Raw genomic sequence first — 25,425 nt, forward strand, 5'->3', positions numbered from 1 at the left:
TGTTTTTCTTCTTTTAAAGCTTAAAATGTAGTAGCTATTCCACAAATATTGGCTGACAAATTAATGTTTTTCAGCCCTATTTCAAGAAAGTGTTTCTTTCTGTTGTTGGTTTATGGGAAATGCATCTGTACAGTACTACATCCAACTTCTGCCTTCTGTATGCAGCTTTGTCCTTTAGCTCAAAGACTTATGTAATTCATGTGCTCTACATCAAGCAAAGCCTTTTCTTTTCCATGTTTCTGGGCTTAGACTGAAAGTGAACTTAGAGCCATACAGAAGCCATTTGCTCAGGTACTGAGGGCCCAACGATGTAGAGATATCATGGCCTGTATGATTAATGGATGGTGCTTTCTCCTTTTCTAATTTGCTTCTCTAAACATCTGGAATTAGTTTGGAAGCCTGGCCAGCACTGAGAGTTGGATGATAAAGTATTAAGAAGAAAAGGAATAAAAAGGAGTCAAGCAGTGGGGTATTCTGTCTATAATCCATGCTTTTCATAAGGCAGCTATCTGAGGATCATAGTTCCAAACTAGCCTGGGCAAGAAAGTCTGTAAGGTTTTTGTTTTTGTTTCATTTTTTGTGGGTCATGGGACTTGAACTCGGCTGGGTGTTGTCCCTGAGCTCTACAGCTCAAGGTTACCACCCTACCCCTGGGCCTGGATGTTATTCCTGAGCTCTTCAGGTCAAATCCACCACCCTACTCCTGGGCCTGGATAGTATTCCTGAGCTCGCCAAGCCCCACTTCCCTTTTTCTAGAGGTTAACTGGAGATAAGAGTCAGGTCCTTTTGTGCCTGGGCTGACTTTGAACCTTGATTCTCAGATCTCGGCCTCCTGAATGGTTAGGATTCCAGGTGTGAGCCACCGGGCCTGGCAAGTCTATGAAATTCTTATCTCCCATAAACCAATTTTAAAAAAAAAAAACAGAGGTAGAACGTTGACCAAGTGGTAGAGCACTGGCTTTGAGCAAAAGAACTAAGATGCAGCACCTGAGTTCAAGCCCCAGAACTGGTACACACTGGCAACAAGAACAAAAAAAAAATGTCATGTAGCTAAATAAACACATCTGCCATGTTTATTTACAAATTTTATTGAATACTCATCCTGGGGATACAATAGGAAACAAGAAAATCTAAGTCTTATGAGGTCTACCAACCACTTACTCTCTCCAAGTTTATTTCAAATTGTGGTGAGTCTGTGCAGGAAAAGTGCAGGCTGATGGAATGGTAGGGGAAACTATAAATTGTGGTTTCAATTGTCTTCTAAGCAGGTGTCCTTTTAACTCTCCTTGAAGGTTAAGAAACAACTTGTATTGGGAAAAGTCGGGGTGGGTTTCAGGTACAGAAGAGAACTCCTGAAGGAACCAGTACCAGATTCAAATGTTCTGTGACAAGACTGAATGTGGCCTGATACATGTGAGGAACTCACAGAAGTTTTGCCTGTTGAGAGGAAAGGAAAGGGACAGTGGGGAAATTTCATTTGGACATTTCCAAGGACTTAAAGATCGCTGACTAATCGAGAAAACTTGAGGTGTAGTAAATAAAAATGCGACTACATCTTATATAACAGCTATGAGAAACAAGGGGAATTCTCTCTGAGCAGATCAGGGCAAAGACAGATAGATTGCAACACTGGCTGGTTAGAGAATGTTAAAGCAAATGCAGAGGAATGTGTTAAGAAGGGAAGGAATCATGGTTTCCTGAGTTCTGAACTTCGTGCAGGGCAGATGGGTATATTGTTTACTGATGCAGAGAAAACCAGCATAGAAATAGGAACATAAAGAGAAACTTCTCTAAGGAAAAGAGGGAGAGCATGAACAGTTTTCAGAACACTAAGTATGAAGTTACCTTGGAACAGCTAGTTTTCATTAGCAATGTGGGGATGAGAGCTCACAGGAAAAGGCATTTATGTCTTTGGTATTAGGATGGTGGATTAATCCCTGGGACATAGTGAGAGCACCAGGAGAAAAAGACAAGTGGAGAAGTGATCCCAAAGTGAGTCCTGGGGATATTTCAGTGTCTAGAGGTACAGAGAGACGGGGCAGGGTGGGGGGAAGGAGGAAGGGAGGTAAAGAGAGAAGGAAAGGAGAATATGGTAATGGAAAAGAAAGCCAGGAATGTGTAGTAATATCTTGACAAGGATTATTTCAGGGACAAGAGGAAGATAGATAGCCATTGAACTTGGCAGTGTCAAGGTTGTTTATGTCCATGGTAAAAGCAAGTGGCTTGGATTAGTGAAAATAAAAACTAACTCAGGGTGGTGTTCAAGAAGGATACCAAGAATGAGGGTGATGAGAGAGCACCTGACAGTGCCTGCATTGTCCAAGAAAGCATCTTGCTTTTTGTCTTGTTTTCAACAGGCTTGAGGATCTTGGCTTAAAGCAGTTTACTGTGGCTGAATTATTCACTCGCATATTCATCCCCACCTCCTTTCTGCTGGTGTGCATTTTACACCTTCACTATTTCCATGACCGCTTCCTTGAACTCACAGACCTCAAGGCCATCCCCAGCAAGGAAGACAACACCATCTACAGGTGAGCCAGTGAAGTACTTAACTCTTGTTATCAGGAAGTTAAGCTCTGTTAACAAGTTTTTGTGAATCTAGTGTTCTATTTCATGCAGAGAGGGAGGGAGGGACGGGGAGAAGGAGAGAGAGACAGAGACAGAGACAGAGAGAGACAGAGAGACAGAGAAAGTAACACAGAAAGAATACAGACTATTTGATAACACTTTCTGAAATAGTTTGGAATGAATTACAACTGATTCATGTAGAGTGTTCTCTAATCCCATAAGTAGATTCACAAGAGCTTTGATCATAATTCTAAAATCCATTGATGGGGCCAGAAGGTAGAGTGCTCACCTAGCATGTATGAAGCCCTGAGTTCGATTCCTTTGTACCACATATACAGAAAGAGCCAGAATAGTGCTAGCCTTGAGCAAAAAGTGTCCAAGGACAGCACCCAGACCCTAAGTTCAAGCCCCAGGACTAGCAAAAAAAAAATCATTGCCGATTCAGTGTGTGTGTGTGTGTGTGTGTGTTTGCAAATGCACACATGCATGCATGCTGGTACTGCAGCTTGAACTTGAACTTAGGGCCTTGAATTCTCAACTTTTTTTGCTCAAGGCTGTTACTACCACTTGAGCCACACCTCTATTTACCTCTATTTTCAGTTCTTTGTTGGTTAATTAGAGTTAGGAATGTCATGGACTTTTCTTCCTGTGCTGGTTTGGAACCATGATCCTTAGGTCATGAACCACCAGCAGCACCCAGTCTGGTGGTGGGTATTTTGTGTGTACACTGGTTATATGTTTTTAGGACATTCATAGCATAATTCAGGAGTGAGTTTTGCATTTTGCTAACTACATATAAAAAAACACCACAAGAATATGATTTTTAAATTCTAGAAAGGGTGAACCTTAGCCAAAAGCAGAGAAACTGCAGTCTGCTAGCAATCAAGAAAGTATCTAAGAAGAGGAAATAAAGACAATGTCTTCTTTTAACTGTTTACTGTGGCTTTCTCTTCGTCAATAAATATAAATTATTTAGAAGTAATAGACAGGATATGGCTTCTCTATGTTTACTGAAACTATAATGGGTTATCACAAATCCTCCTTTGCTATCATGGGAAAATTATAATCATTCTCTTGATTTTAATGCTGAGCAATTTTGTTCTGTCCCATACTTAGTCTATGATTGAGTTCTTAGAAAAATACTTGCTACATGAAACTAATAGAGCAAAAAAAAGAAAAACTGACACTAGTATAAAAGCACAAATGATTGGAAATTTAATTCTTTAATTTCTAAGGAAATAATTGATCACACGATTACATCATGAAGTAGACTAAATCTCTCATTCTCAGTTTTCTGTTCCAGGAAGAACTGAAATTACAGGTAACTCTGAAATACTGCTATTTGATAATGAAATATACTTTGTGATACTGTAGATTTGCTTTCTGTATTGGTTTGGTTTAATGTCATACTTAGTTTTCATTCTGAGTAGACTCTCCAAGTGACTACCAGCCAATAGCATGGTGAGATGCCAGTCAGTGTGGTTCTTAGCCATCTTGCCTGTGTGCGGATGGGGCTAAATGATCAGGCTTCCATACATTTACTCCGATCTCTGTAACTATAACCAGGCATTGGGAAATCTTAAGTGTTTTAGAAACCTGTGCTTGCTGATAATGGAAATCACCTTAAGTTTGAGTTTATAAAGACTGTGGCTACCTAGAAAAAGTGAGTTGTCCATTAGAAAAATTATTATTTGATCACTTTTAATATTATCTTGATACCTGTGGGTATCAACCATGTATGCGCTCTAGTTAACTCTAACTGTCAGCATTTCTCAGACATCATATTCAATAATGAATAAAAATATTTTAGGGGCTCAAGTGTTGCCTACCTTGAAAGTTCAGTGCCCTGTGTTCAGACCTTAGCATCACCCAGCAATATTTCTGATTAGCAGAACATATTTATATTTGTGAAAGAAATGTAATTATTGATCATTACTAATAAGACTTTTGAAAATACTTTTTTTCCTAAATCCTTTCTTTCTCTTCCACATGAATTTTCTTGTCTTTCAAAGTTCTTTCCAGTATTCGGGGGCTTTCATTGCCTTCATTAATAAAATAGAGCTATAGCTGGGAGTTTGGCCTAGTGGTAGTGCTTGCCTAGCATGCATGAAGACCCAGGTTCAATTCCTCAATACCACATACATAAGTGGTTCTGTGGCTCAAGTGGTAGAACCTTGAGAAAGCCCAAGGATAAAATAGAGCTATAGGCCACAATTTATTCAGAAAAGTCTACCTATTTTAGGATCAGCCTAAACATATCACAGGTTTTGGACGTCGTTTACATATAAGAGCTGAACGTGTTCCAGAATTGCCTTTGAGTCTGTTCTGCACTGCCTTTCCCAATTATGCAGATTCTGGGTAAGGAGAATTGTCCCACATTAATGTTGTCTGTTCACTTTGTGGCACTTACCCTCTCACAGACAAGAAAAAGAACAGACCTGAAGAACCTGGGGGCAATTTCAGATTGTTATCTCCTTTGCTCTCTGTGATTACTCCAAGATCACTCCCTAACAGTGAAATTTACAAGAAATTGTAAAGAAGAGATGGTGGTATATAAACCCAGTTACCTGAAAAAAAATTGAAGCACATGTGCTTCCTCTTTCAAAGCAGTAGAAAAACACTTCCCTTGAACCTGGGAGAAAATTTTAAAACTCACATAGGATATGTTTTGTCCTTTGAAATTTCCTGCAAAATTTCAATGTCAAAGTCCTCGAAAGTTAACTTTACACATAAAATTTATATCCTACCTTTTAGAAACTCTTTCTTATTGTGTTTTTCTAGCTAATAATGCTTTATATCACAGTATATTTTAATTGAACTCTTAATCAGTGATTGAATTAATAATAAAGAAAAAGACATTTTCCAAGTTGGGACTGGCTGCCTGGTTTTGCTTTTCCTGTACTTATCTCCTTTCGGATGATTTACCAAAAACAAATGCCACAAATCTGGAATTAGGACTAATTGTAGTTATTAAACTGTCACACTATTGTTTCTGTCACTATTGTTTCTCCTGTGTGTTTATTGTTTATGTGTTCATACATGTAGTACAGACAGATGCCACTTCTGTGTGTAAAGTTAGTATTATGAAAATGTTCTATGATATACATAAGATGGAACTATTGTAATCCAAATTAATCTCACTTCTATATTGATAATAGTATATTATATAAAATAATATGTTCATTATAACAAATTTGTCATTATTTAATAATAATTTACTAAGAATTCTTTATCAGTTGTTCATGTCAGAAAATATCGTTACACATACAGAAACAAAACAACTTCTTTCTCCAACTTCAGCTTTTGAAGATCTGAAGGAAAATGTGTCCACTATAATTACTTTGTAGACTTCTTTGTAATTCTTGTAAAGGAGCCAATAGTTATTTTTCATAAGATTGCATTAAAGCCAGGCACGGTGGCTCATGCCTGTAATCCTAACTATTCAGGAGGCTGAGATCTGAGGTTCAAGGTTCAAAGCCAGCCTGGGTACAAAAGGACCTGAGGCTCTTATCTCCAATTAACCTCTAGAAAACGGGAAGTGGGGCTTGGCTCAAGGGTAACACGGTAGCCTTGAGCTGAAGACTCAGAGACAGTGTCCAGGCCGAGTTCAAGCCCCATGACCCACAAAAAAAAAGATTACATTAAAATATTTAAACATTGCTAGCGTTTAGATGCATTGTGTGAACTGGAAGGTATAAGAATAGGACACATTTTCTCTCATGTATAGAAGTTAGATCTATATTATAAATATATATGTAAGCATATAAAAGGTCATATTTATACCAACACATTAACTACAATATGGTGTATGTGGGGAGAGGCCTTTGGTGTAACTCCTTTGAACTATTAACTTGTAGTTTACCCAAAAGTATAAAAAAAAAACTGGAACAAATGTAATGAACTGGGTAAGGTCAAGGGGAGAGGGAAAGACAATGGAGAGAAGGGTGGGCGAATGCTAGGATAATGTTTAATGCACATGAGTTGCCATGAAACTAGGTAAACTGAGGCTATGTGGGGTTGGGAGTGGTGGGGAAGATGACCAAAGGGATGATATTGATCAACAGGCAGTTTGTACTCACAAATTGGCATGTTACATTGGAACTTTTCTCTATAACTACTAAAGGATAAGTTGGCTGCCTGTGGCTCACGCCTATAATCCTAGCTACTCAGGAGGCTGAGATCTGAGGACTGCAGCTCAAAGCCAGTCCCAGCACAAAAGTCCATGAGACTCTTCTCTCCAACTAACCATCACAGAAACAAAACAAAACCTGGAAGTGACAGTATGACTCAAGTAGTAGAGCACCAGCCTTGAGCTGGAGCTCAGGGATAGTGTCCAAGCCCAGAGTTCAAGCCCCACAACAGACACAAAAAGATTATTAAATAATAATAAAAAACTAGGAATAGTAGGGCAATGAAAATATTTGGGAGGTAAAAGAGAAGGGAAAAGGGGGCCACATTATTACTAAGCATGTTTCCTGCATGTGTCTGATTTCCTGTTTCTGTAGATTCTTGTTGCCTACACTCTTTCCAGGCTGCACACCCTGTGTAGATGACGACACATCTGGTGATAGGAAGCCTAAAATATGGCCTACATCACTGTCTCTGTCTAACTGTCTTCTTCTCTCTCCCTCCCATCTCCCATTGCCTTCTTGTGCTTTTGTCTCACCTCGCAGCCATGCCAAAGTCAATGGCCGTGTGTATCTAATAATAAATAGGTGGGTACTTTGATGTTTTCTCTCTTGCTTGAAAATGTCTCTTGGTATGTTCAAACTCTTTCCTGCTTTATAAATTAAAAAAAAATGCCACCAGATAGTGAACAGTGGCTTCCAGGTATGCTTGTGGAGGTATTCTGCAAACCAAGCTATTTGGGTGCTACGCCAAAAGGCACTGCCAGGTGGTTGTGGAGGTTGCTGAGGGTCTTCAGCTGGTGCTCAGCAGTTACTCTCAGCCCTAACTTAACATCCCATTGACTTTATTATCTTGTGGTAGAATCCGTTCAAGGCTTACCTGAGAGTCCGTCTCTTTCTTGAACATATTTACTGAAGAGCTCAGCTCAAGAACCACCTCCGACACACACACACACACACACACACACACACACACACACACACACACAGGCTCTCATAAATGCCAACATCTTGCTAAAAGTCACCTGCCCTTCATCTGAATTCCTATGGCACTTTGTCACTGGGGCTGTCCTGACACTCTGCCTTTCAGACCTCCATCACCTGCTTGGCTTATCTCGCTTGCATAAGCTCCTCAGGCCTGAATGATCTAAGGTATTCACAAGTCACTCTCTCCCAGCCTTACTTCTTGATTGATATTCACAGCAATGTGTGGTTGACAGACATCAAAATTTCAACTGTATCTCTAGTTGCAAGATCAACACAGATTTGAAGAAAGATTTTTTTTTGTCTGTTCTGGGGCTTGAACTCTGGGCCTGGGCACTGTCCCTGAGGTCTTCAGCTCAAGGCTAGTGCTCTACCACTTGAACTACAGCACCACTTATTGTTTTCTGGTAGTTAATTGAAGAGTCTCATGGATTTTTGTGCCCAGGCTGGCTTTGAATTGTGATTCTCAGATCTCAGCCTCCTGAATAACTAGGATTATAGGCATGAGCCAGTGGTGCTTGGCAAGAAGGATATTTCCTAGCCAGTAGTTTTCATCATAAGTCTGCAGCACTGGAATGAGGTCCTCCTTTCAGATGAGGACCAATGACTTGGAGAGAGAAAACCCGCACTGAGTATTCACCCATTACAAAAGTGAGCTTTGTAAGTGCAAGGTGCCCACAAAATGTCCCACAAGAACTGAGCAAAGATCTTTAAGGTTCTGTATCCTCAAACTATATTTTTGCCATTCCTGGGGCTTAAACTCAGAGCCTGAGCACTGTCCTAGGGCTTTCTCCGAAGCTAGTACTCTACCACTTGAGCCACAGCACCACTTTTGGCTTTTCTATGTATGAGGTACCAAGGAATCAAACCCAGGTCTTTATGCATGCTAGGCAAGCACTCTATCACTAGGTTAAACTCCCAATCCTATTCTTACTCCATTAAGCATGTCAATGAAATTTTTCACTCTCAAAAATTCCATATCAGTAGTAAAGTTAGTTTTTAGTTAAGAGAAATATACATTTTACAATAAACTTGAGTAACAAACCAGGTTTTGGTTTTCTATTGAATTCATGTTTTTCTTAGGGTAAGTGGAGCTGTGGTTCAAATAGTAGACCTTCTAGTCAGCCTTAAGTGAAAAAGCCAAGCAAGAGTAAGAGGCTCTGAGATCAAGCCCCAGTACTGGCACCAAAACAACAAAAGTTTCTCTTCGAGAAAAATCCTAATGCAGATAACTAGGTCTGGCAAACCCAAGGAGGCAAAATGAATGAATGGATGCAGTCCTGGAGAAGGTGTAGGGGAAAATAGAATGAAACTTGCCTGGCCCTGGGGTCTGTCAGGGCCCAGAGTTCTGGACGGCATCAGAGAGAAAATTCTGCCTGTGGCTTTTAGCTGCTAAGTAGAGAAATAAGATGTAAGAGACACCAGTCAGAAATCTTGAGCATCTCCATAAACCCTACCTCTCCAAGCCAAAGGAATGACCCTCTCTTTCTCTGTGCCTCTTAACATTTAGTTTTACTCAGTTAAGACATGGCTGCCATCAAGTATCAACATCAACCAAAATAGTTAAAATCTTGGAATACTCAGACTTTACCATGATCTTCTCAATTCAATTTCTCCTTTATAGAGGAAAGTTTAATATAAAAGATGTCAGAGACGATGCCGCTGAGGACACATCAAACAAACCAAGGGTCCCTCTTTTCACAATGTATTCTTCTTAAATGTGATGTGTATAGTATGTCCAAATTTGAGTAGGACCTACAAGAACCTTAAAATGAGAGGTGTCTCCTTATGAAGTGTGCATACACTCACAAGTTACTTTGTTACTGTTGTTTTATGAGGAGAAAAAAATATCTTTAGAAGGGTAATTTACAAATTAAAAGAAGAATTCGACCTACAATTCAGCATACTGGTGGATTAATACTTAGACAATATTTTACAAGATGTAGAGTAATAGAGCATGTTGAGAACTGTGAGCCATCTTGATAAAGCCCTAATAATGTGAAAGGTGCAGGAAATCAAACTTACTTAATATAATAATCAGTGTGAATTAGAATATTTTAGCTTTCAGAAGCAAAACCTAATCCGTACAGTCTTGCGTAGTAGGTATTTGTGAAGGAATCACTACCATTCGCATGTAAGAAACAATATTAAATTCACAAATCAGTTGATTCTGTGTGAATACAATCCCCTAAAATTAATTATAGATTCTAGAAAATCAATTATCCTAAACCTTACAAATATTCTACTTTAAATATTACTGAGGTCATACACTAAAATAATGGAAGATATTTCACTTTAACTGTTAATTGATACCATAAACTACAAATTTGTCTAATGAAAAGAGTGAATACAATTTACATTTCATATATTCCGATTTCAAATAATTTGAAATGAATAAAAGCCAAACACTAATGCCTCATGCCTTTGATCCGAGCTACTCAGGAGTCTGAGATCTGAGGATCTCAGTTCAAATCCAGCCTGGGCAGAAAAGTTTATGAGACTCTTATCTCCAACAAACCAGCAAAAAAAAAAAGCCAGATGTGGGGGCCGGGAGTTTGGCCTAGTGGTTAAAGTGCTTGCCTAGCATGCACAAAGACCTGGGTTCGATTCCTCGGTACCACATACATACAAAAAAAAAGCCGGAAGTGGTGCTGAGGCTTAAGTGGTAGAGCTCTAGCCTTGAGAAAGTCCAAGGACAGTGCTCAGGCCCTGAGCTCAAGCCCAGGACTGGCCAAAAAAAAAGCCAGATGTACACTTGTGTCTCAAAGAGTAGAATGCCAGACTCAAGCAAGAAAGCTCAGGGACAGTGTCCAAGCCCTGAGTTCAAGACCCAGCATGTGTGTGCATGCATGCACACACACGTATGCATGCACACACACACACACACACACATACAGAATAGAATATAAACTAAGGAGTTTTATAATGACAACATTTTCATACAGAAAGTAGCTTAACAGATGGCTTTTCAAAATTGAGTCATCATTCGAAAGTAAAATTTGTTTCTTCTGTTTCAAAGAAGATTGTGTCCCCAGAGCGTAGAATGTCAAACTTGACACTCAGTGGATCACAGTGAGTACCAAAATCAGCACCGTCTTGGCCAAGGAACTGGCTAAAGCTAGACTAGAATTCCTTCTTCAAGGAGAGAATGCCCACAACACATACTGAAAATAAAATGATGTGGGTACAAAGGGAGAGATGCATAGATTGAGGGCATGAAGGGGAGAGTGGAGGAATAAATGAACAGATAGATAACATCTCTTAGAATTGGAAAGGAGAAACAGTTTACCTATGAAACACGCAGTAAGAGCTTAGAGCCTAAACCAATATAAAGGCAAGGCCACAAAAGTATCTGTAAACATGAAGTAAATGTAAAGAGAAGACTGTGAATTCCTCACAGAGACAGGCAGGTGGAATCATTTCATATGAGGGAAGAAAGGAGATTCTCCCAGACTACAGTGGGCCCATCCATGTGTCTATCTGGAGTCCTACAACAAAAAAACTTTCCTCTGAATTATAAATAAGTAACACAAAATGATCAGTGAAGAATTGTAAGTATTTCACAGAAAAAGCCAGAAGTGGTGCTGTGGCTCCAGTGGTAAAGCACTAGCCTTGAGAAAGCCCAAGGACAGTGCACAGGCCCTGAGTTCAAGCCCCAGAACTGCCCCCCCCAAAAAATAGCATTCTCAGTTCCTTAGCCTGACATTTTGAGGATGTATTCATTCACCAGAATGTGCTTTTAACATTGATTTTGAGGGAGAAAAATGTCAAGATTTTTTATGATTATTTACTAAGGGGAAGAAAGGCTGAGTTCATAGTTTTCTGTGTCAGCTGATCTGTGTAGCAGACTAGAACCTGTTCACCCTCTGTGGATGCGCATGACACATCTATAATGAAGGAAGTCTGCCTCCCAGTATATAGAGTTTTCAGAAGCCATACCCAACAGTGTGAATAAACAATAAGACTGTTGTCTCCAACATTCCCAGGAAGAAGCATCAGAATGTGTTCTGAAGGTTTCTTTTAAGTACACAAACTGCCAAAGAATGGGCTGAGGAGCGAATTATACCGTTTAGCATCTTCTCTCATGTCCATTGTTGAGTGGTCCCTTGTAAGAACATTATTTCTAATTCTGCCTTATATTAGAGGGTTATTAAAACTCAGTATAAGAAAATCTCAAAGATGGTTTAATGTCACTACATACTTACAGAAGTTTCTTTGTTTTCTATATATCACATGAAGTAGGCACAGCCATTCCAGCTTTTACAGACCAGCAAACAGAGACTTACAAGGCATGTTAAATAGTTGGCCATTTCACACAGTAGGAAATGATCTCATTGGGCTTCAACTTGTTTTTGCTGTTGTTCCAGTACTGGAGCTTGGACTTAGAGCTTCATGTTCTCGCTTAGCTTTTTCATTCAAGGCCGGTGTCTACCACTTGAGTCACAGTCTACCACTTGAGTCACAGTACTCCTTCTGGCTTTTTGCTAATTAATCAGAGATACTAGCCTCATGGGATATTCTGGATTTGAACTGTGGTCCTCAGATCTGTTTTATGAGTAGCTAAGATTATAATTGTGAGCCATTGACACCCAGCCTTCAGTCTGCCTTTCTAACTCCAAAACCTCGTACTTTCAACATTCTTTTTTTATTTCCTTCATAAAAGTATGGTAAGATAGAGATAGATAGATAGATAGATAGATAGACCAACAGATATTAAGAAAAACTCACACTGATTATTTTAAAAGCATTATTATTCAATCATGTATTTAAAACTTTTTCATGTCTACATGTTTCAGACACATCAATTCTATGAATATCCCGTACAAAATACCACTCACCAAAGTTCTCAGATAGCCAGCAAACTCCTATGCTAGAATGTAACAGTCCCATATACATTTTCCCCTTTTTCTCTGCCACCTGTTACAATTTTCAAGGTTCAATCGCTTTTTCCAAAGCATCCTAGGTGTTGCCTGGCCCATTTCCTTATAAGGATTGTGTCAGAGTACAGTGAGCAGCATGAGTGGTGAAATTTCAGAACTCTTCCATCTTCAGCCCCACCTGTCTCATAGGGGATTACAAGTTTCTAGAAAGAATTGCAGATCTTCCGAAGGGCTTGTTCCAGGTCTTCCTTTGGTTCCTCCATTTAATGACTGACCTCTCTGCCCAACGCTCAGCAGTATGGGGACATTTTGCTCTATGGTTCAGGTAAATCCTGAACCATAAGCAGCCTTTTGTGGCTAATGGTTTTTTTGTTCCATAAATAATAGTGATTATTAACATGTTGTGTTCCTGTCTGTATGATACAGACTTTAAAATGCAGTCTGAGGTGGTCATAAAATCTTGGTTCTAATGACGGACAGTGTCTTCTCACACAGTACAATCTAACACTGCTTGAAGTGAAGAGATAGATGGCTGTGGCCACATCCAGTTGCATTTGGGACATAGAAAAAGCAGCCTAATGACACAGGTTTCAAAAAGAACTAGGCTAGGCTCCGGTGGCTCATGCCTAGAATCCTACCTACTTAGGAAGCTGAGATCTGAGGATCAGGGTTCAAAGCCACACAGGGCAGGAACTTTCATATGACTCTTATCCTCAGTGAAGCACCAAAAAAAAGCCAGAAGTGGAGCTATGGCTCAAGTGGTAGAGTACCATCCTTGAGCAAAAATAATCTCAGAGGCAGCACCCAAGCCCTCAGGATCAGTACACACACACACACACACACACACACACACACACACACACACACACACACACACCAACATGGAAGAGAAGAATTGTACTTGTCATTTACCTTATGAGAGATACTGTAGGGTCAGAGTGGCTGTCTGCACTCAGTGAGAACTTCCTTCTTACTGAGGCTAAGGTTCCTTCCCCATTTCTGCCACTGCTGCCACCAGCATAGCTGCCATCAGTGACCCTCAGGCATGATTTGGTGCCGATCCATCCCAACTCCTGAGAGCATTTTGCTTCTGTTGCACTGATATTTGAAGCTGGTAGCATGGGGTTCGCTACTGCCAAGGTTGATTGAGAACACACATTGTTAAAGAATTTGAAAAAGGAAACCTTCCTGCTTTTTACAAGATGGTTGGTTGTGTTCCTAAAAGGCACAGGAGTCTCTGTGTTCTCCTCCTTACAAACCCGCAGTCTATCCACTCAGATCTGTCGCTGAGCCTAGGGTCCTAGCCAAAGCTCGCTACTCATGCCATCCCGCCATGCACTTGGCATTAGGCCGTTCCTGCAAGAGGCATACAGGAATGCAATAGTGGGTGATGTGTCGCATGATGTATGATCTCTGACTCTCCTTATAATTCTTCTGTTCTCATCTCCTTTTTTTCCCTCTCTATTTCAATTACTTTGAGCAGCATCAAGAAAAAATTACCAATCCACCAAAATGAGTAAGTCCCCCCGTGAAGTCATGAAATGCTTGCTCTACATGTGCCATTTCATGCTTCTACATCCTAAACTCTGACCATTGCCTCCTCTGGGGGGGGGAAATGTCAAGTTTAGGTGTCAATAGCTCTCATTCCTGATTAGTCACTGGAACTTGAATATGAAAAGTTACTAAAACCTTGACTTGAGAGTTTGTTTTTCAAAAGAACTTAAAACAAACCAACCAAACATGGCAAGATGCTAACACCCCACCTTGCAAGGTCTTTGTACGTGTACTGATTCTCGTTTCATTTATCCTCCTTTGACTTGCCCCTTGCTCTTCTCTCTCATGGTCCTCTTCTTCTGACTCTGTTGTTCTCTGCCAAACAGATTGGCCCATCCTGAAGGAAGCCTCCCAGATCTGGCCATGCTAAACCTCACCTCTAGCCTGGAAAAACCTGTGATACCAAAGCTGGTGGAGCCCGGGGAGGAGAAACTAGAGGGATACTCTGAAAAGGCCAAGAAGGGTGAGCTTGAGAAAGACAGTGAGGCATCAGAGGATGACGAAGAGGAGTCAGAAGAGGAGGAAGAAACATCAGGTAACTATCTCGCTCCTAGCATTTGTTCTGACTGATTGAATCATTGACCTGCTCCATAGGATCTGTATGTGAGTTGGAGAAATAAAAGCAGGAGTTTTCCTGGATTTTGGCAGATATATATTTGGTTGGATTTGATTGCTATAATATTCTTGGTTCAACTGTTCCAATTATTTCCTTCTAATCTGACTGAGAAAAGAGGAAATGGCTGTTACTAAATCCAGACCAGCAGGCAGGGCTTTGGTTTGGAGACCACAAGGGACCAGAAGGACATATGTCACCATCCCCTATAGAGGATACAGCAGCCCCTGTGCAGGTGCCGGTCTCAGCTTTATACATTTTCTTGAGGAAGTCTGTCAAGGATTTTCCTGGGATAGAGAAACTAAGAATGAAGAAAATGTGCAATCAGTCCCACCACTGATCATTTTAAGGCAGCTCCTAAAGATGTTACCTAGGCATTTTCTCTGCCTACTCTGATGTCAAGGGGTTTCTTCCCCTTTATTTGTAGACTTAAAATAAAAATATTTTAACAGGATACGATGGGGATCAAATGGCCTTAGTAATCAGGAAATGTTCCCTGACAGAGTATGCAAAGGACAGAGCCAGCTCATCTGTGCCACAGTATCCAGGGCATATAAGAGGAAGCAAAATGCCATCTCAGAGGCAGAACACTGAGGTAGCACCTTTGCTTTTTGTTTTGTGCTGACCCTGGGGCTTAAAATCAGGGTCTGGTTACTGACCCTGAGCTTATTTGTTTTGGTGCCAGCCCTGGGGCTTGAGTTTAGGGCCTGAATACTGTCCTTGAGCTTTCTTAAGGCCAGAGCTCTACCACTTGAGCCTCAGCACCACTTCTGGCTTTTTCTATGTATGTGGTACCCAGGAATTGAACTCGGGTCTTCGTGTATGCTAGGCAAGAACTCTTACCACTAGGCCCAACTCCCAGCCCAACCCTGAGCTTTTTTAACTCAAGGCTAGCACTCTACCCCTTGAGCCAAAGCTCCACTTCTGGCTTTTGGTGGTTCATAGGAGATAAGAGTCTCATGGACTTTTTCTGCCTGAGTTGTCTTTGAACCATAATCCTCTGGTTTCAGCTTTCATGTGAGCACCGGTACCCAGCCTGCTGCCCTTGTTTTTAATGGTCTTTTCTTCTGTATAAAAATAGAAATTACAAAGCGCATAAGGAGGAAGATTCCTCTCAGAGACAAGTTTCTCCAGCAAACCTAGTCACTGCTCCCGTTCATCTCAGAAGGCAGGAAAGGACCAGAGACATCCCCACATAGCTGAACACCACCTGCACCCCAGTGTGAGGGATTCAGACTCAGATCTTCCTCTGTTGACTTCAGGGAGGTTGAACTTTACTAGTGGCACGTTTACATTCACACATCATCACATGTAATAACTATGTACACCACCCAATCATGTACCCAGAACTTTCCATTGACCGGTTTCTGTGTCATGTTATAAATAAGCATTTTTCACAACTGCAACCTTACTAAATATTCAGAACTATGTACAATAATGTTAAATTTACTTATGGTGCCAGGTAGAGAGTGTGAACTTCTGTCTACAAACATAATGGAATAATCCATGATGTGGATACGACAGGCCAAACTAAACCTGTTGCAGCTTTCAGTCAGAGTAAGCCAGCACAGTTCTAGAGAGAAGCATATCCTGTGTGTCTACCCCAAGGTGGAAAGAATAAACTGTCATGATAAAATGAAAACAAAAATGGTTAGACTCTGCATTTGATCACATTTCCTGAATCTGTGGACTGGGCCATCCAGTCATTTTTTCATTTGGAAAAGGGGTGCGCAGGCTGCACCCACTTCTTGAAGATTACAGACAGGTATGTCCTCTCAGAGAAGAAGGAGAGCTTTAGCTCGTGACTTCTGACACCATCATTTTAACAAGAAACATGGCATTGACAGAGAGCTTGGGATACTTAGAATTCCCAGGGAACTAGGGAATCATTATTTCCTCCAAATGCTTCTTTACATCAGTATTGCGGAAGTGTGGTTACAGTGACATTGTCTCTGATCTCAGTTTACGATGTCCATGTGATCAGAATGCCTTGGGGCTTTCAGATCCTCATCTCTGCAGATTCTCTTGAATCTCACCACTACAACTATTTTGCAGCCTCTTTGAAAGTTATAAGACATGCATTAATGAATAATACAGACAGTCCTCATGCTCTTGGGTGACCTTACTGTCTTGCAGATCTAAGAAACAAATGGCACCTGGTGATTGATCGCCTCACTGTGCTCTTCTTAAAATTCCTGGAGTATTTTCACAAGCTGCAGGTGTTCATGTGGTGGATCTTGGAGTTGCACATCATCAAAATCGTCTCCTCCTACATTATCTGGGTTACTGTGAAAGAGGCAAGTGAAAGTTTGTTGTATTATCAGACAGAATAGAATCAATCACAATGGCCCATCCATCTGTTTCCTTCTCCATCTCTCCTTGGTGCTTTTCATTCCGTGCCTATTGTATTAGAACATCACAGCTAGGTGCATGTCCTTTGACATTCAGAAGACACAAGGAACTCAGAAGACAGAAAGACTGGAGAGAAAATCGGGTGGCTTAGATCCTAAATGGCTTGGTCGTGATGCCCTACTTTCTTATTTTCATCTAGTCATGGTGAATCTCGTGGAATAGTCTGTTTTTCTGCACTACATGTGAGAATCTATCTCTACAAGGTGTCTTTATGATGAACAATAAAATTCCAGTTTATGTTACCAAGGAGTAAACTCAAGTTCTGAAAGTGAATAATGTCTTTCTAGTGCTCAGCTGTTTTTTACTATTGGATTTTCTTTTCTTCTTTGAGACAAGCCACTAAGTATCTGATTCATTTGTATAAAGCCTCTGTTTTCTTGTCCGTAAAGAAAAATTACCATTCTGTCAGCAATTGTTTCACTTTTGCTATGGAAAATTAACTTTCTCTGAACTGAGGTTTTATTGAGTCCCTATTTTAACAAGTGGTTTTTGTATAATGTTTGCATATTTTATTTTAATTTTATTTTTGAGTTGCTCACAATTCAAACTATCTGCTAGCAACTAAGCCAGGTAATCGCTATCTACAGTCCTTAAAAAGTTTAACTAAATTGGCTACTGGTGGCTCAGGCCTGTACCTATGTGACAACTGCACTTGATCTCACTTCTTGTGTTCCTCCAATCAGTTGTTAAAGAAGCTCAAGCCACGTCCGTCATTATCTTTTTTTTTATCCAACATGTTTTGCATTAGTCAACCAATCTTCCCAGAGAGTAAATGGGATTGTGACAGTCTCTTACTTATAACATCACCACAGAGTTCCCCCTACCTCTACCTCTCTCCCTGTCATGTCCCTCCCTCTACCACTCCTTCCTCCTTCTTCCTCTCCCTCCCTCTCTCTTTCCCTCCAGTGCTCACAAATGCATGGTGTGAAACACTTCATTTAACCTTATTATTCTTTCTTTTTAGATTTTTTTTCTAATACTGGGGCTTCAATTCAGGGCCTAGGTGGCACTGTCCTTATGCTTTCTCAAGGCTAATATTGAGCCACAACTTGAGCCACAGCACCATTTCTGGCTATTTTTTTTGTGCATGTGGTACAGAGGAATGGAATCTAGGGCTTTGTGCATGCTAGGCAAGCACTCTACCAGTAGGCCATGCTCTGGCCCCTTATTATTCATAAACGCAAGGGCATGAGTGGGTTTTCAAGTCCTCTGGAGCCAGGCATCAGGTTTATAATCCTAGGTACTCAAGGAAGCTGAGATTTGAGGATCAATGTTCAAAACCCAGCCAAAGAGGAAAGTTCATAAGAGTCTTCAATAAATCACCAAAAGATAAAAGAGGCACAGTGGCAGCCTTGAGTGAAAAAGCTAAGGGACAGTGTTCAAGTATCCAGGCCCTGAGTTCAATCCAAAGTCCCAACACACACACACACACACACATACACACACACAGTTCCCCACACACAAACACTAACACTGCCTTTCCAGCACACACACCATTTACCTATCAGTGATGTGTCCCTCGTATGTTCTCTCTTAACTATAAGGCCTTGGACCTGCCTTGTCTTCTCCCCATCTATCTTGTGCTTACACTTCCGGTCTCAATTTAGGTCTAATGTCTTTTTTGTGTGTGTGCCAGTCCTGAGGCTTGAATTCGGGGCCTAGGCACTATCCTTGAGCTACTAGAGTTGCAGCACCACTTCTGCCTTTTTCTGTGTATGTGGTACCGAGGAATTGAGCCCAGGCTTTGTGCATGCTAGGCAAGTACTCTACCACTAGACCATGCTCCCAGCCAAGCCTACTCTTTTACCCTTCCCTCGTATAGCCCATAGAGCTCTGGACTTGATACATGTTTGACTTTATAGTAAATTCACACTGTTATTTTGTTCTTGTAGCATTAAATGTTTCTAGGGCATTTTTTTCTGTGCCAGTACTAGAACTTGGACTCTTGGTAGGCACTGTCCTTTAGCTTCTGCACTCAAGACTAATGTTCTACTACTTGAGCCACAACTCTATTTCCAGCCTTTTGGTGGTTCATTGGAGATAAGAGACTCACAGATTGTCCTGTTCAGGCTGACTTTAAACCACAGTCCTCAGATCTCAGCCTCTTGAATAGTTAGGATCACAGGAACCAGCTCCTAAGGCATTATTTTAAGAATATTCAACATATTCCATGACTGAATACAACAGAGGTGCTTCTGTACTATTAATGGAAAGTCATTAGACATGGGGGAATATCTCCTTGATACATAACCTCATTTGCAGCTAAAAGCCAATATATTTGAGTTGACTTTATTGTTCTCCTTCCTAAATCCTGTGCCCCACCCCCTCAGTGTTTTCTATCTTAGCAATGATTCTAGCATCGATTCAGTTTGCCATGAAGAAACCTGAGGTAATGTCTTACACCTTTCCCTCCAAGCCTCCAACCTGCTTCCATCAAGTGATTCAGAGACAAATCCAGCTCATGTTCCACTTAAGTCCATCTCATCTCATGTTCCATTTAAGTCCAGTGCAACTGCCTTAATGCTTCCTTCCAACTGTGACTCATATCCTTAGCCCCTGCAAATCTCAGGGTAACTGGTCTCTGACCTCAAGTCTGACCAATATCACATCCTCTATTTTTCCATCACATTTATCTAAGGAAGCTAGAGATCATACCTTACTTTCAAACTCTTTGTCAACAGGTCCTTTAAGCCTCTCTGTTTACAGCAAAATGAGTTCATGTGCCATTGCGTGGCTCACACAAGATACGTTGAAATTTGACTTCTGACTATGTCTCTATCTTCCCTCATTGTGGCATTTTATTTTATTTTACTTCAGTTCATTTTTTTTCTGTTCTTTTATGTGCCAGTTCTGAGTCTTGAACTTAAGGCCTAGGCACTGCTCCTTAGCTTTTCTTGCTTCAAAGCTGCTGCTTTACCACTTGAACCACAGCTCCACTTCTACCTTTTTGGTGGTTAATTGGAGATAAAAGTCTCACAGACTTTCCTGCCCATGATCCTCAGACCTCAGCCTCCTGAGCAGCTAAAATTATAGGTATGAGCCTATAATCCTAATGCCCAGTCTCTTGTGGCATTTTATACTTCCAACTCTTAATTCCCCGTGGTCTGTAGTCATCTTTTCTCACCATATGTTTCCATACTTTCTTGCCTTTGCTTCTGCATAGTTGACTGGAATTTACTACCCACCTCTCACATTCAGTACTCACCCCATTCACCTGGTTCTGCTCTTTGTGAACCCACTCATCAGACCAACGATCCCTTGTAAATGCTCTCACAGAAATTCACATGCATCTGTGACCTAGCTATTGCTGTTGTTTTATAGCTATTAAATTATCCTATGTCTTATCTGTCTTCCATATAAAATGTAGTATCCTCCAGACCATAATTCACTCATTCCCTCATGTCCCTGTGCATGCCAAGAACACAAGCAACACGTTCAACTGGAGAAGTCAAGTTGTCTTGCCTTTGATGTTATTTCATATCATATCTTTTTGTCCCCATTTCTGATTTTATGTTTCCAGGTGTCTCTGTTCAACTATGTATTTTTGATATCTTGGGCTTTTGCTCTGCCATATGCCAAGCTGCGCCGTGTGGCCTCAAGTGTCTGCACTGTGTGGACGTGTGTGATCATCATCTGCAAAATGTTGTACCAGCTACAAACCATTAAACCTGAGAACTTTTCTGTCAACTGCTCCTTGGTGAGCTTTGAGGATGGGAGACCTCCCTGAATGTCCGTTAGGGAAGCAAGGCAGATACTTAGAGTCTACCCCCACCACTCCCCATTCAGCACATGCAGCCTAGATTGTAGGCAAAGCTGTACAGTCTGGCTCTGTTAGCCTGGACCTGCATCTACTTTGGAGTTTAGATCCCCCTTGAAATGAGCTCCCAAATCTACCATGCCCAGAGCTGAGGGAGAAAAGCCTGCCCATGTCCACTAGGCAAACTGACTCTACCTTCTCTCTCCTTTTTAGCCAAATGAAAATCAAACCAATATCCCCCTTCAAGATCTAAACAAATCTCTGCTCTACAGTGCTCCTGTGGACCCAACAGAATGGGTTGGCCTGCGGAAGTCTTCTCCTTTGCTCGTCTACCTGAGGGTAATGCGTCTCCTGTGCCTAGCCTATAACTGCACAGTTACAATTTGCAGTCCTCTCCCAGGACAGTCTCAGTGTCCTGTGTGGTCATCACTGCATCTTCTTCCATGGTTTTGAGAGTCACCTTGGCTGCAAACAAGTGGATATTAAAATCAGTACTCATCTTATATGCTGAAGGGAAGTTGTCCAAGCAGTCTCATGTTGGTTAGATAAAATATGTTAAGGAGCTCACAATATAAAGAGCAAGGTTGATGGAAACATCAGAACTAAAATATATCCAAAATAAATTGCAAAGCTTTAAAAAAGCATATTTTAAGCATAATGTTAACTTGGCCAGAAACAAAGAAGAAAAATTGTCTGAAAAGGAAATCCTATAGTTTACAAGAAACTAGCATTCCATTGCAAGAAATTTTTAAATTGTCTCTATATTTTTAAAGGGTATATATTATAGCTAGAAACAATAAAATACATATCTCTGAAAAAACTTTGATGACAAATACTTATAGAAACATAGTACAAACAGAAGAACATAATTTTTCACATTTTACTTTGACAGATAATTTAAGCAGTCATGGTCATATTATACTAGCCATTCATATAAAATAAAACCATATACTTGGCAGTTAGGGGTGTGTGTGTGTGTGTGTGTGTGATTTTTGCCAGTACTGAACTCAGGGTAAGGATGCTTTTGTTTAGCTTTTTCTATCAGGGCCTGAGCACTGTCCTTGAGATTTCTCAGGCTAGTGCTCTACCACTTGAGTCACAGCACCACTTCTGGTTTGCACATGCTGTGCAATTTCCAGTTTTTCCTTACATGGTAGATAGTGTTAAAAGTCGCTCTTAGAAGGATAAAATACATTAATATTTGAAAATAGCAATTATACTAATATCTGTCAGCTATTTTCCTGCATGTTAATTATTTCCATCATTATCATTATAAGAACTACAATCTTACCCTCATGAGCATTCTTTCTGGGGTCAGATTTCAGTGATATTAAAGCATTCCCTCTAGCTGGCACCCCACTTCTCCAGCATAGTGTAATCCCAGGATATCTCCCTGCTATCATTGCACTTACACTTCCTATAAGGTCAGACTGCCTTGTTCCAATAGGCAGGCACTCTGCTTCCTTAGCATATGGAGTGTACTTAGCAAGTAAATAGGAGTGACCAGTGTGATGTACAGAGATTTTACCTCCTGTTCCTGGGGCACCCAGCCTGAGTCCTCAATGGAGATGACTCCACAACAAATAAGACAGGGAGAATCAGTCTTCCATTCAATCCTACCATGAATTACTAGTAGGATATTATAAAAATGTCCCTTTAGATATCCAGAATTAAGTACAGTGGTGGGGATTGCTTAAAACTAATGAATTGTAAAGCATTTGGTCTACCCTGTTTTTGTTTTCCTTCTTATGATTTGTAGAATAATCTTCTGATGTTAGCTATTCTGGCCTTTGAAGTCACCATCTACCGCCATCAAGAGTACTATCGAGGTCGGAACAAGCTCACAGCCCCTGTGTCTAAAACTATCTTTCATGACATTACAAGACTTCACCTAGATGATGGGCTTATCAATTGTGCCAAATACTTCATAAACTACTTCTTCTACAAATTTGGCCTGGAGGTAAGTTTTCATACCAAGGTGATTTATTTCTATTTTCCATGAAAAGTCAAGTAGCATCTTTGGCTAGCTGGTCACCAGAGCCTCACTATCTATCTTTAGCCAGGAAGTTTGATCCTCTTGGGATATACAGATGCTGCTGCTGTTGCTGCTGCTGCTGTTGCTACTACTACTGGTTAGCGTGGCTGGGAATTTTCCACACTCAAAAGCCATTTCTCCAACTGCAACAGAGGCCTCTCTAGAACCATCCAACTATATGGAGACCAGTTATCATAACAGTTCCATATAAGGAATAAAATTTTAATTGCTGGGTACTGGTGGCTCATTCCTGTAAACCTAGCTACTCAGGAGGCTGAGATCTGAGGATTGCAGTTCAAAACCAGCCCAGGTAGGAAAGTTCCTGAGATTCTTATCTCCAATTAATCACCAAAAGTCAGAAGAGGAGGTGTATCCCAAGTTGTGGACCACCAGCCTTGAGCTCAAATCTAACCAAGAGTGTGACCGGACACCCTGTATTTCATCCCCCAGTATCTGCACCTTCAAAATTATAATACTGACCTTTTGTTTTTTACACTATTTTTATGCAAGTTCAAACAATGAATGCTATAACCTGACATGGTTGTGGTAAGGCTATCTCTTTAGTATGAGGTGGTTATTGTGACAATGGCATAGTCTATCTTCCCACTCAGTAGAGACAGCCTGAGCACTGTAGGTCTCTACCCCAGCAGGTGCACTGGCCCACAACCCCTTCCCTGTAAAGCCGATCTCTCTTGCATCTTATCACCCTTACACAGACCTGTTTCCTAATGTCAGTGAACGTAATCGGTCAGCGAATGGATTTCTATGCCATGATTCATGCCTGCTGGCTGATTGCCGTCTTGTATCGACGCAGAAGAAAAGCCATCGCTGAGGTCTGGCCCAAGTACTGCTGCTTCCTGGCCTGTATCATCACCTTCCAGTACTTCATCTGCATTGGCATCCCACCTGCCCCCTGCCGAGGTGAGCCCCGTCCCCCGGCTTTTAGCAAAAGTCATTATCAATGGCCACTGGAGAATTGATGTTTGCTGTTTATCTCGGCCCTCCCCCCAACAGATTATCCATGGCGATTCAAGGGTGCCAACTTCAACGACAACATTATCAAATGGCTGTACTTCCCTGATTTCATTGTGCGACCCAACCCTGTGTTTCTGGTCTGTAAGTGTTTCCACCACAGGGTTCATGACATTCATACTCGGGTTTACATTGGCTCATTATTCTTCCCATGGTAGGCATTAGTGCTTTTGCTTCTTTCCCTGAACTTCACAATCATGTAAAGGGTTGTTTTATTCATTAATATTGCAAGTCATTAATGGTTCCTACTTGCCCTATTACATTTGCAAATATTAATAAATCAACGTTGAAGTCCCACATTCACTTGTATAACTCCCTTTCCAATATGTTCCCTCCTTAGTCACAGGTATCTGCATAACCCATCTTTTTGAAGGTAGTAGAGAGGGAGGCCTCTCAGATTGAGCTGTGATCAGGTTTCAAGATGCCACTGTCAGGCAGGCCAAAATGAAAAACAAGGCTGTAGTGGCAAGAAAGAGGCTTTCAGGCTGGAATGAACAGGCCAAAGCCTTTGAAAGAAGCCAGTCAATAAAGAACTGGAGCAGTTTCTTTCCCTTCCCCCAAACACACACACAACAGAGTACGGAGTGTCAGACAATACAGAATGCTTGATTGTCCTAAATATTTCAAGATTTTAGGACCAACAAAGCAACCTATGACTTGGCTGTGGTGACCTGGTCTTGGGGTCTCTTCCTGTCTTTTTCTCTGCCACCTTTAGTGTGTCTAAGCTCAAGGAATATCATGTGGGTACTAATGCACAGGGAATGGCACAGGAACGTCACTTCTATCACATGTAAAAGATAAGAAAGAATATGGGGAAGGTCCAGGCTGGGAATGTGGCACTTGCCTAGCATGCATGAAGGCCTGGGTTCAATTCCTCAGTATCATATACCCAGTAAAACCCAGAAGTGTAGAATGGCTCAAGTGGTAAAGTGCTAGCATTGAGCAAAAAAGTTCAGAAACAGTATCCAGGCCTGAGTTCAAGTCCCAGGACTGGGAAAAGAAAAAAAGAATATGAGGAAGAAAAGTGCTCCAGTAGCTTTCTCAAAACTAGTAAGAATCCTGGCATGCATAGCTAATATTTCTAATCCTAGCCATTCAAGAGGCTGAGATATAAGAGCTTCAGTTCAAAGTCAGCCGAGGCAGAAAAGTCTGTGAGACTCTTATCTCCCATTAACCAGCAAAAAGCTAGTAGTGGAGGTATGGCTAAGGTGGTAGAGTACCAGTGTTGACTAAACAAACCCAAACGAAAAGACCTTGGCTCCAAGTTGAGCCTCAGTACCAAAAAAAGAAAGAAAGAAAGAAAATCCTAATGGGAAATTAATGCAAATCCACACTGTCTCAGGAAAAATTCTCTACAACTAGAAGCCTAGTAGTGAACACCTCACACTGGTATAAAGCAATGTGCAAACAAATCCCAGGCTTTCTCTTGGGGAGGCCCAGCCTGTGTGTTCTATCTTTCCTCT

The 25,425-nt window shown here is 41.0% G+C and overlaps 1 protein-coding gene across 1 annotated transcript in view; it reads left to right on the top strand.

Annotated features, from left to right (window-relative positions):
- Positions 1-25,425, top strand: part of Piezo2 (piezo type mechanosensitive ion channel component 2) — a 367,270-nt gene that overhangs the window by 276,747 nt on the left and 65,098 nt on the right. Inside the window, exons 17-24 of the mRNA XM_090353510.1 lie at positions 2,358-2,531; positions 14,440-14,648; positions 16,863-17,023; positions 20,659-20,835; positions 21,109-21,234; positions 22,655-22,855; positions 23,647-23,851; positions 23,945-24,046. Coding sequence (XP_090209636.1) covers positions 2,358-2,531; positions 14,440-14,648; positions 16,863-17,023; positions 20,659-20,835; positions 21,109-21,234; positions 22,655-22,855; positions 23,647-23,851; positions 23,945-24,046 — 1,355 coding nt within the window. The remainder of the gene's footprint in view (positions 1-2,357; positions 2,532-14,439; positions 14,649-16,862; positions 17,024-20,658; positions 20,836-21,108; positions 21,235-22,654; positions 22,856-23,646; positions 23,852-23,944; positions 24,047-25,425) is intronic.

The sequence above is a fragment of the Megascapheus bottae genome, chromosome 19 (genome assembly GCF_031878675.1).
Source record: "Megascapheus bottae isolate mThoBot1 chromosome 19, mThoBot2.hap1, whole genome shotgun sequence".
Taxonomy (NCBI): Eukaryota; Metazoa; Chordata; class Mammalia; order Rodentia; family Geomyidae; genus Megascapheus; species Megascapheus bottae.